The 12,263-nt window shown below is 42.0% G+C and overlaps 1 protein-coding gene across 3 annotated transcripts in view; it reads left to right on the top strand.

Moving 5' to 3' along the window:
- The window catches only part of PSTPIP1 (proline-serine-threonine phosphatase interacting protein 1), a 30,212-nt gene that overhangs the window by 14,674 nt on the left and 3,275 nt on the right, over nt 1-12,263 (top strand). For all 3 annotated transcript variants that reach the window (XM_042470989.1, XM_042470991.1, XM_042470990.1), the window contains 10 exons: nt 3,330-3,364; nt 4,443-4,549; nt 5,341-5,403; nt 6,448-6,546; nt 7,192-7,237; nt 8,068-8,147; nt 9,391-9,489; nt 9,910-10,006; nt 10,687-10,774; nt 11,957-12,027. In XM_042470989.1, coding sequence (XP_042326923.1) covers nt 3,330-3,364; nt 4,443-4,549; nt 5,341-5,403; nt 6,448-6,546; nt 7,192-7,237; nt 8,068-8,147; nt 9,391-9,489; nt 9,910-10,006; nt 10,687-10,774; nt 11,957-12,027 — 785 coding nt within the window. The remainder of the gene's footprint in view (nt 1-3,329; nt 3,365-4,442; nt 4,550-5,340; nt 5,404-6,447; nt 6,547-7,191; nt 7,238-8,067; nt 8,148-9,390; nt 9,490-9,909; nt 10,007-10,686; nt 10,775-11,956; nt 12,028-12,263) is intronic.

Genomic DNA, 12,263 nt, shown 5'->3' with positions numbered 1-12,263 from the left:
GTGAGGCAACTGCGCTCCATTCTGTGGCCCTTTGTTGTATTGGCCATCGGTCAAGAAAAACCTGTCATTTCTTATGTGTTTTCACATTTATTCTGACTTACGCCGAATCTATCATTGGCTTGTCAAGACTTATTCAGAGGGGTTTTTCCATTGCCTTCCTCTAAGGCTGGCAGAGAGTAACTTGCCCAAGGCCACCTAGTGAGTTTCCATGGCTGAATGCGGCCAGGAACTCACAGTGTTTGCAGCACATTTTGGTTTACATGCTTCTTTTTTTCCTATACAGAAGTGTCATCCACACAGGAAAACGGTCATGAGCCGAACCGTCTTCAAATGTCACTTTTTAAAATTCAAAGCAGCCAATGCCTTTTGTTGTTCTGTTTCATTTATCTCCCTCTTCTCCGTTCAGAGCCCCTGACTGTGAAACCGACACTCATAAAGTCGCAGATCTCTTAAAGTAGAAAATTATTGTCTCTCCTGGCTGCTCATTATATCTGTGCAAGTTTTGCTTGCACAGATCTAGAGTGTTGCTCTTATTTATGGTGCAGATAAACTATATATGTATTTATTTTTATAGACACAAATGTACATTTACACACATCAAACAGACAGAATAGGTGCTTCTGCTATCAAATCCAACGTAGGTGTTATGTTTAGTTTGCTAAAGTGTAAGGAAAGTGTACTGTGTGGTTTTCCTGTTGGCCGTATCTAATTCAGTTTCTATCTTCCTCTATTCAAAGGAATAAAATGAAAACACTCTTCAAGTCACTTTAACAATCGAGTTTAAGGTCATCAATGCAAATGACATTTTCCTTTGGAAAAAATATATTAAGTCTTTATTTTAGGACCAAATTAGGGCATATTTGTACCATTATTTTCTTCCCTCCCAGAGAAGCTGTAAAGTTGGTTGTTGAATGATGAGTATGTATGAGTATGGAGAGAGATCTTGCAGCACCTTTGAGACTAACTGAAAGAAAGAAGTTGGCAGCATGAGCTTTCCTAAGCTTCAGTCTATTTCCTCAGATGCATTTATATAAAGTAATGTAATGTCCAAATGTATGTAGAGAGATCTTGCAGCACCTTTGAGACTAACTGAAAGAAAGAAGTTAGTAGCATGAACTTTGGTAGACTTGCTACGATGCATGAATGTCTAGTCATAGCCAAATGTAGGGGGTGATGCTCATATCTGTTACTAAATCGAAGAGCTTCTGAATTGGTACCTATTTACCTACTTGCATTTGCATGCTTTCGAACTGCCAGGTTGGCAGAAGCTGGGACTAGTGATAAGAGCTCACCCCATCATGCAGCACTTGGACCTCGAACTGCCAACCTTTTGATCTTATAATAGTCAGAATCGGCGTCTTAACAACTAAGCTACCACTTCCCTATGTAATAGCACTTACATTTCTATACTGCTTCATAGGAAATTATCACATTGACATAAAACCCAACTGCTCCCCAATGGGTTGCACGTTGCTACAGTACTGGGTATTAGTCAGGTTGCGTGTTGCTACTGGGTATTATCGCACACAAGTCGCCGCTGCAGCCGCCACAGAGCGACTGCAACTTGTTTGCATCCTGGATCCCAGGCGTGCTTTGTAAGCTGCTTTTCCCAAACGACAAACTCCCAGCTTGCATCCCATTGGAAAGCAGTTACATTTTATGTCAATGCCATAATCTGTGTGGACTGTTTCCCTGTACATTCCTATTGATGCCATTGGTAGTATGTCAGCTGGAATTTGAAAAAGGAGGTCCCTGGGCCAAGAAATGGGAAGCTTGGTTCAGTAGCAGAGCTCACGCTTTGCATATAAAGCACCTAGATCACCAGGGATTGTGTAGCAGATGATGGAAAGACCTTTCTGGGCCAGAGATTGTTCTATTACCAGTTCCATAAAGATATCTTTGTGGATAGATGTTGACCAAACTTGATACTAACACTTGAAGTCTTGACCCTTTTTGTGCATGTCCAGGAATGACTTGCAGGGCTTGGCAGCTCCATGGATTTTAAAGGTTTTGCCAGTTCCTTCCTCTGAAATATAGCTTATGGCATCCAGTATTCATTGGTGGTCTCTCATCTAGCTACTAACCAGGGTTACCTCTGCTTAGCTTCCAAGAAGAGACAGTATCTGGTGCTTTTAGGGTATTCAGGCAATCCTGAGATGCGAAGGTATAAATGCGGAGAATCCTTTCAAAAGTCTTTAAGAACTGAAAGCTGGAATATATGCCACAAGAGGGCGGCAAGTAAACATAATAATTTGGAGAGGACCAAACTATATTAATTCTGAAACAGTAATTAGCACAATTTTCTTTGTAGGCATTAAAAAGGCAGTCAATAAATTAGAGTAGTTGTTTTTGTAACTTTACATCAGCACTAAGTCTTGGAAAATTGCTGGAAATGTACAAAATGAGAGCCAGCGTGGCACAGTGGTTTCAGTGTTGGACTATGACTCTGAAGACCAGGGTTCGAATCCTCGCTCGGCCATGAAACCCAATCGGTGACCTTAAGCAAGTCACACTCTCTCAGCTTTGGGGAAGGCAATGGCAAACCTCCTCTCAACAAACCTTGCCAAGAAAACCCCAGGATAGGGTTGTCTTAGGGTCCCCATAAATTGGAAATGACATGAAGGCACACAACAACAACAGTAAACAAGCAAGATAGGGGCTGTTTGTTGGTAAATGTAAATGAAGTTTGATAAGAGAAAAAGGGACAAACAAAGGAGTCTTTGGTTCACTGCTTTGCTAAACATTTGCCAAGTTTTCCTGGGAAAATGCAACTAGATTTTATGAACACAGCTAATAATAATAATAATGATGATGATGATGATGATGATGATGTTATTAGCAGCAATAACATACAAATTACAGTAAAAAAGCATTATGATTTGACTTTTAGGATCAGTTTCAACATTTTGGAAATATTTTTTGGAGAGTCATCATGGTGAGAAGGTCACAGTCCCCCAAATTTGTGGACTGCAATTCACAGTGAGCATGGTCTGTCGGGGATTTTAGACATTATCGCTCCCACTAACCTTCTCATAGTGGCTAGATCAAAAGTCTAGTTGTTGTATTTTGTGATCAGTTTCACACACAGCTTTCTGGAGATGTTGACTGTTCAAAGGAAGGAGGGAAAGTACATTCTTTTTCCTTTGTGGGTTGGTCCACAAGAGATGTCTAGGTCGCGGTGGTTTTAATGTGAAAATCTAAGCCTTCGGTTTGGTTAAAACGACTGTCCTTGTCATCATTCTGGATGATGAAAACCGTGAGTCTGAACTGTTCTCTATCAATAAGTGAATTTCCACAAAAATGACAATATTTTTCTTCTTCTTCCTCAGCACTCTGAAGGCTTCGTTTGAAATCCTAAAACAACGTGAGTCTATCGGCATACTTCCTTTGGGTTCTTTTATTACCCTGAAAGTAATTTATATAAGGGCAGGTTATAATCTATCTATCTATCTATCTATCTATCTATCTGATCATTTCCATGGAAGGGCGGGGTATAAATAAAATTTATTTATTTATTTATTTTATTTATCTATCTATCTATTGTCTGTCTGTCTGTCTGTCTGTCATCTCTCTCTCTCTCTCTCTCTCTCACTATCTATCTAATTTATATCTATATTTGTATGAGAGCCAGTGTGCTTTAGTGGTTTGAATGTTGGACTACGACTTTGGAAATCAGGGTTCAAATCCATGGAAACCCACCGGGGGCCCATCTGGACTGCAGAAATAATCCGGTTTGACACCACTTTCATTCCCACGGCTCTGCTCTGGTGTCCCAACAAACTACAATCTCTGCAGAATTCCATAGCATTCAGCCATGGCAGTTAAAAGTGGCGCCAAACTGGATTATTTCTGCAGTCTGGATGCCGCCCCTTTGACCTTAGGCAAAGAATACAGTACATGAGAATATTTCATGCTCCCAATGTGGAAGGCTACACAACCTTTAAAAGGACAGGAGCCTTGTCCCTTATTTTATCTGGCAACTTTATACTACCTGCAACATTTAATTCCAACCCACGAGGAGGCTTCTTTTTAATGCCGAGACGTATTGGAACAGGGCCAACCGTAAAAACTAAAAACAGTAATGGAAACGTAAAGCCATGCTTCTGAGTCATGCTCAAAATGGAGGACACTTTGGAATTCTGAAGGTTGAAATGTAGGATATGTCCTGGAAAAGGAAGACATGCGGTCATCCTGCCCTCTATCCTGGCCATCTCAGGTCTCCATAGGATGGAGCCATGGTGTTGTTGTACTGTACTTTGAAAAGATCCCAGAGGAGGATGCTACCTTATTTTCAACGTTGTCTCAGCAAAGGCTCTCTTCCTTGCTATAACTATATTTCACAACTGCGGTTGTGGAAGCAAAGTCACCTGCAAAGATGGCTTTTGCTCTGTTCCTCCATGAAAGATTTATACCAACCAACTTCGCATTCTGATTCTCCGCAGAAATGGAAAGTGTTGGGCACTCTCACATCCAGCTGGCAGCAATGCTCAAGGATGAGCTGAAGGCCCTTGAGGAATTCAGGGAAAGGCAGAAGGAACAGAGGAAAAAGGTGAGGCGATAATAAATATTATTCCATAATAAATGGAAATAGTGGCACATATTGAGTCTCCCTTCTCCGAAATGCATGGGACCAGAAGTGTTTTGGAATTCAGAGTTTTTTTGGATTTTTGGACTATTTGCATAAATGTAATATGATATCTCAGAGGTGGGACCCAAGTCTAAATATAACTTCATTTATGTTTTGTATACACTTATACCCAGGGCCTGAACATAATTCTGTACACAGTATTTTTAATAGTTTTATGCACAAAACAAAGTTTGTGAATGCCAAATCATCAGAACGCAAAAGTGCCCCTATCGCAGCCACCCATATGGACAATTTTGGATTTGGGAATATTTTGGATTTGGGAATTCTGGATAAGGGAAAATAAACATGTAGTGAGTAATGGCTTGAAATATAAGTATAAGCATAAGTATACAACTTAAAAGACATAAGTATATAGAATGAAGAGACCTGGTCTTTACTTTCCCATTACCTTTGCTGTTGTTGTGCTTCTTGCACATGTAAAGAAATGTTGCACTTCAGGCAGTTGTGTTAGCATAATCCCACAAGAATTATGTACTACTAACAATATTCCAGTTTAATTATTTGCTCATCCCCGCATTTCCCTGGCGATCAGGTTTTATTGAAGCATGAGATGACATTTTGATATATCTCCGGAACGAAGGCAGTACTGCGAAGTAGTTGACCTAGAAGTGTGCGACATAAATATTTGAAGGACTGTTTTTCTAGTTCTGCCACAACAAAATTTGGACATAAATTCTGTGTGTTTCCTGCAGTATGAGAGCACAATGGAGCGGGTGCACAAGAACAAGCTTTCAATGTATAAGAAGACCATGGAGGTAAGAAACCATGCCCTGTGTGGACCGACTTAGGGAGCTGGGTATGTTTAGTTTAGAGAAAAGAAGGTTAAGCGGTGATATGATAGCCCTGTTTAAGTATTTGAAGGGATGACATGTTGAGGAGGGAGCAAGCTTGTTTTCTGCTGCTATCTTCTTCTTTGGAGGTTTTTAAACAGAGACTGGATGGCCATATGTCCCAGAGTGGGATTGGATTGTGTCTTTTTTACATGTAAGAATGAAGTTGGACTGGTTCAGAGAAGGCTTAAACGTCTCACAAAACTACAATTCCCAGAATTCCATAGCATCAAGCCAGGGCAATGAAAGTGGTGCCAGCCAAGATTATTTCTGCAGTGTGGATGCAGCCCCAACTGGTTGAATCTTGCTGCAAAGTTGGAAGTATCCTTCATCACAATTTATCAGTTTATCGGGGGTTTAAACTGTCACTATCCCTGGAAAGTCACGCAATCGTGGGAAGATTTTCATACACATTGTGATTAGAGAGGATTTATCCTGGGAATAACCAGCAACAAATCATTCACAGGATTTCCCCATGAATGGATTTGTTACTGGTTATTCCCAAAATAAGTCTTTAATTGCGACGTCGTGTGAAAATATTCACCATGATCGCACAACTTTCCTGGGACAATGACTGTTTAAACCCTGATTTTCCCTGTGTGATAAAGTCCACAGTGAGAGCAGCAGAGTAGTTTAGGCACCATAGGACAACTCTATTGCCCATCTCACTCTGTGTCCCAGAATCCACTGCCAGAGATAGCCAAGAGTATGGGTGGGTGGAATACTTTGTGTGCCATTTGGGTTAGAACTGTCTGTGTTTTACAGAGTTCTTTAGTATGCTGACTGAATCATCCCAGCTGATAAGTAACCATAGAAGCAAGCTGAAATGCGCTTTGCATTTGTGATAAATGCATTCAAACATGTCTTTGCTTTTCCCCTTTGGAGAGCGTCTGCTTGCAATGCAGCCAGCGCTTTCCTCCTTTCTTTTATTGGCCTCCTTTATTGTGTTTTTAATGTCTCCACTTGCAGTCCAAGAAGAGTTACGAACAGAAATGCAAAGAGGCAGACGAGGCCGAACTGGCCTTTGAAAGGATTAATGCCGCAGGAAACCAGAAGCAAACAGAAAAGGTATCCTAATATCTCCATTTTTAAAAAATGGGACAACTAAAGCTGAACACAAAATGTACACTGGTTAACCGATAGTACTTTGTAATTTGGTGGGCAATTTGATTCCCGTAGCCTCCAACATTTCAGTTGAAAACCAGGACAGATGTGGCCAAACAACACCAGAGTGTGGTCAAGAGGAGGAAGAACAAACAAGGGAGGAGAGGATGCAGCAGTTTGCTTTTGCCTGAACCTACTGGGAAGGGCAAAATTCCTCCTCTCCTTTTTTCCCTTGCTAAGTTAATGGAGTGCAAACTCCTTTTGCATTTGGAACTCTGTTTGCAGCAATGGATGTATGCTGAGGACAAAGGGGGAAAATGGATGGAGGAGAGAGGAACTGGGACATTTTAAAAGCAGCTGAAAAAGTGGGACAGCAAAGGATTAATCTGGATTGTCCTTGCCAAATTGGGACCATTGAAGGGTATGAATTCTAAGTTTGCACTTTGTATATTGGTCCAACATATTTACATAATAGGTGAATGGGACATCTGTAGAAAATATCTTGGGATTAACCAATTAGACTTGTGAAGTTTAGGCAATGCTCCTGCAAATGAGCATTAATGTTTCTATAGGGCCATACCAATACTGTATTTTTGTTTTACATTTCAGAGCCAGACCAAAGCAAAGCAATGCAAAGAAGCCGCAAACGAAGCAGGTACTATTTGAAATGTCAATGAAATGGAGATCTATTGAAGCCGCGTTCCAAATAAAAATGAGTTTGGGTGATATCTTTATTGTAGCACTTAATATATCATTTAAAAAGAGGGTGAGCTTTCAACTTCTCCTCATAAGACTGGGCACATGGTGTTGAGGGGACAGAAAGATCCAAAAGTAATTCTGGCTAGTTGTTAAAAGCTATGCAGTCTGCACCTGTTGTTATTTTGTGCCCTGGTGGTATAGCACATTGATACCAATTTAACTGTCCTGGTTCCATCATATGGAATTCTGGGATTTGTAGTCTGGTGAGGTACACCTCTGCCAAAGGTGTCTAGTGCTTCACCCAAACTACAAATGTTAGGGCTCTGTAGGATTCAGCGTCCCTTTATTGCATGAGAAAAGAAAGCCAAAACAGAGGGAGAGAATAGTGGCTTTTTCTTGCTTCTTTGCATGCTGTTGTAGCATTTTTATTCTCCTTCCTAAGAGAGATGGTACTAATCAATGAATTTTTCCAGTGTGACAAAAGACACACTTTTATGACTGTCCCCTGGGAAGTTTTGCGACATATTTAGCCTGCCATGCCAGAGAGCTCTGGTGCCACAACAAACTACAAACTACAAAGTTTCATCACACTGAGCCATGGAAGTTAAAGTGGCGTCAGACTGTTTTATTTCTGCAGTGTGGCAGCAACCTAAGATAGCTACCCCTCTGGATCTTTTCCACCTGTGATACCTTGATATACAAATGCAGTATTCATAATAGTAATGTGAGAATACTAATTCATAGTCCATGGGTGAACCTCTTCCATTTGCATATTTCTTCATGCAGAAAGAGTGTACAAGCAGAACATAGAGCTGTTGGATCAGGCAAGAGTTATTTGGGAGCAGGAGCATATCGGCACTTGTGAGGTAAGTAGTCATCTTGTGTAAGGCATTTTCATTAGGTTCTTTGAATGAAAACCTTCCAGTTGATGTTGTACCACAAGTCCCAGCATGACCAATGATGAGGAATGCTAGAAGTGGCAGTCCAATGACATCTGGAGGGCTGAGCAGTATCTACCCAGATCTATAGCAACGATGGACAACTTGTGGCACTCCAGTGTTGTTGACCACAATTCCCATCACCCCTCACTTTTGATTGTGCTGACCAAGGCCAATGGAAGTTGTAGTTCAGCAGCATTGAGGGCACAACATACTCACACATGATCTAGTGCTACTCAAGGTGGTGGTCCATGGGTTAGTGCTAGTCCTCTCACCTGGAATAATACTGTGTCACGTTCTGGGCACCACAATTCAAAAAGGATGTTGAGAAACTGGAGCATGGCCAGAGGGTGACTAAAATGGTGACGGGCCTGAAAATCGTGTCCTATGAGGAACGACTTAGGGAGCTGGGGACGTTTAGCCTGGAGAAGAGAAGGTTAAGAGGTGATTTGATAGCCTTGTTTAAGTATTTGAAGGGCATTACATTGAGGAGGGAGCAAACTTGTTTTCTGCTGCTCCAGAGAATACGACCAAAAGCAATGGATGCAAGCTCCAGGAAATGAGAATCCACCTCAACATTAAGAGGAACTTCCTGACAGTAAGAGGTGTTTGATAGTGGAATATATAGTCTTGGAGAGTGGTGGAGTCTCCTTCCTTGGAGGCCTTTAAACAGAGGCTGGATGGCCATCTGTCAGGGATGCTTTGATTGAGATTTCCTGCATGGCAGAATGGGGTTGGACTGGGTGGCCCTTGGGGTCTCTTCCAACGCTATGGCCTGTTACAGACAGCCAAAATAAAGCTGCTTCGAGTCACAGTGGAGGTATGGTGTTTCAATGATGCGTGCGTCCTAAGAGTCCAGAAGCCACACCAAAGCCACGCTCCAGTCCTTAGGTGCGACTTCTGGACTCTTAGGACGCACGCATCATTGAAATACCATACCTCCACTGTGACTCGAAGCAGCTTTATTTTGCCTGTCTGTAACAGGCCTATGATTCTATGATTGACACTAGACCATCTAAGAAACACTCCCTATAAATCACAGCTTACCTGACTCAGTGAGATCAATGCTCCCCCCCCCCACCATGTTCATTTGGCCATTTGCACAATGTGTTGGGAAAGCATCCTTGACTGTTGGGAAATCTGATTCTTTCCTCATCTTCCATGGACACAGGCTTTTCAACTCCAAGAGTGTGATCGGATTACCATCCTGAGGAACTCCTTGTGGGTCCATTGCAATCAGTTGTCCATGCAGTGCGTGAGGGATGATGAGGTAAGGGCATGCCGACCAGTTCCACTGAGACAGTGGCGCCACTAGGGCTGGAGTCACCCATGGACTCAGAGTCACAAAGCCAATGATTCTTCAGAAATAGATTGGGACACTATAGAACAGGAAGTCTATGGTCTACTCACCACTGATGGCTAGTGGCCTGGGGCACCTAAAGAGACTGTCCATTTCCCAGCTGCCCTCCTTGACATATCTGGGTGGGTGGACTGGGCCTTTCCCAGGATCTCCAGTTCCCAAGACTCCTGGTTTACCTGCAGAGAGTGCCGCAGTACCAGAAGGCAGATGTCGTACTCTAAGTTGTCCTACTCATGCTGACAACTTTGCTCTCAAAAACCTTCATCCATGGATGAGCTAAGTTGACTAGTGTCAAAACCAGAAAACCTTAACATCTTCTTGTTCTTGTAGCTATATGAAGAGGTTCGACTGAGCCTGGAGAACTGCAATATAGACTCAGATATGGATTGCTTTGTTCAGAACAGGATGACAGGGACAGAGCCTCCAAGTAAGCAAGCACAAAGTTCCTTTTCTTGGGTTGCAGATATTCATCTCCATATTCCATACTGAGGAACAGACCTGCAACTGATTTATCAGGAACAGTTCCATTTAATCTATTAATTCAGCATGAAAAGAGGTCTGGATTTTGCCCTTCCCAGTAAGCTTTGGCAAAAGCAAATTGCCTCAGTTTCCCTTAGAGTTCCCCCCAACCTCATATTGCACCTTTACAATGGATCCTTGTTAATTCGTTGGAGTTCGTTCCAGGACCCTCAGTGGATACTAAAATCCATGGATGCTCAAGTCCCATTAAAAAAAGTGGCATAGTAAAATGGTGTCCCTTATATAAAATAGACTTGCCATTTGGAATGTATATCTTTTTGGACTATCTTCAAGCCATGGATGCTTGAATCCATGGATAAAGAAACTGTGGATATGGAGAGCCGACTGTATTTATATTCCATCCTTTCCCACTGAGACCATTAGTCAATTAGTTCAAGAAAGTTCATTATCTTTCTGTTCTGGAATCAATCATGCTTGTATTATTTTAAAATGGTATCCTAAGCACAGAGTCAATGTGGGACTTTAATAAACCATGAAAGAATTTGTAAGGATTCTGGATTTGCAATGATTCTGTATACAGTAGTTATATCAGGCTGTGTTTATGTCCTATACTTGTTCCCAATGCAGCGGCAATTGGTTACGAGAACTATTACGACAGAGTAGTGCCTGCTAAAACCTGCAACAGTCCCATCCAGACATATGGAATGATGAAGAGGTAAAAACCAACTATTATTGGGGACTTTAGTGGGCAATGACCCAAAGAGGTGTGTGAGGTCTGCTTTAAGGGGGAAGATTCCTAGTGTGGATTCCCTCTTTGCTAGGTTTGCAAAATGAAATAAAGGACAGGGCTCCTGTTCCCTTTAGTGCAGCGATTCCCAAACTTTACTCAGCCAATTATTTTGGACTTCAACTCCCAGCAGCTGCAGACAGCTTGGTCAGTAGTCAGGATTTTGGGGAGCTGAAGTCCTAAATATCTGAAGGACCAAAGTTTGGAAACTACTGTTCCATACAACCAGTAGAGAACCAGTATGGCGTAGTGGTTTGAGTGTTGGACTAGGATCCTGGGAGACTAGGGTTTGAATCCTGGCTTGGCCATGGAAACCCATTGGGTGTCCTTGGCCCAGTCACACTCTCTCCGCCTTTTCAAGGGAAGGCAATGGCAAACCTTCTATGAAGAAACTTACAAGAAAACCCCATGATAGGGTCGTCCTATGTCAAAAACAAATAAGGCACAAAACACAATGATTAAAGGAACAGAAGCGTTGTCTCTTATTTTATCTGGCAACCCTACAACTCTTTTGCTGTTGTGACTTATCTCCTATTGTTTTACCCTTGTCTATTGAGGCCAAGTGGGGATGACTACAAATTCCAGGGTTTCATATGATGCAGCCTTGGTAATTCAAGCGGTATCAAACCACTATCATTTTTGTTGAGAGACTTTAGACATAGTTTTTTGTGGGTTTTTTGGGCTATGTGTCCATGTTCTGGGCCTTTTGCTACTTGGAGGAATAGGATGCTGGGGGAACTGTTAAATTGGAGAGCAGGGAATCCTGTGGCCCTCCAGATGTTGTTAGGCTGCAACTCCCAGCATTCTTCGCCATTGGCTATGCTGGCTAGGGCTTTTGGAACTTAGAATCATAGAAACTTGCAGTCCCAAACATCTAGAGGTCTTTTGATTTCCTCAGAGGAGAAAACCCAGGTTGTGATGGAGATCAGCAATGTGCCTCCTGCTGGGATATGGCCCTTGACTGGTATCCGGTGATGCCACACCTTATCATATTGTTGAAGAAATGGTACATTAAAACAACAAAGCTCATGAGAATAGGGACAATAGAATAGGGCTGGATAGTTAGGGCTTTAACCTGTAGCTCATCCCTGGTTTCTTGTGGTTCCACAGATTCTCTGGATTGCTTCATGGAAACCATCGCAATGCCACAGACAGTATTATCCCGACAGCGCCTCCAGCTGGTATGTCTTGTTAAAAACAAACTGGCATTTCCTTTACATCTGAGCATCATTTCATCCAAATAACCAGATTGGTCCATACACGAATGGGGATTATTCATTCCCCTACGAGTGAAATTTGTGCAGAATTTCTACCATTTTAATTGATTGGCATAATTTAGTTATTGCATGTGGAAGAACCTACAGAAGGCCTTACAACCAAATCCTCTTTTCCAATCACTGGTCCTCTGGTTCACCTC

This window comes from Sceloporus undulatus, chromosome 6 (genome assembly GCF_019175285.1).
Source record: "Sceloporus undulatus isolate JIND9_A2432 ecotype Alabama chromosome 6, SceUnd_v1.1, whole genome shotgun sequence".
NCBI classification, from domain to species: Eukaryota; Metazoa; Chordata; class Lepidosauria; order Squamata; family Phrynosomatidae; genus Sceloporus; species Sceloporus undulatus.
The sequence above is the reverse complement of the archived record's forward strand: the minus strand, read 5'-3'. Positions and strand labels throughout refer to the sequence as shown.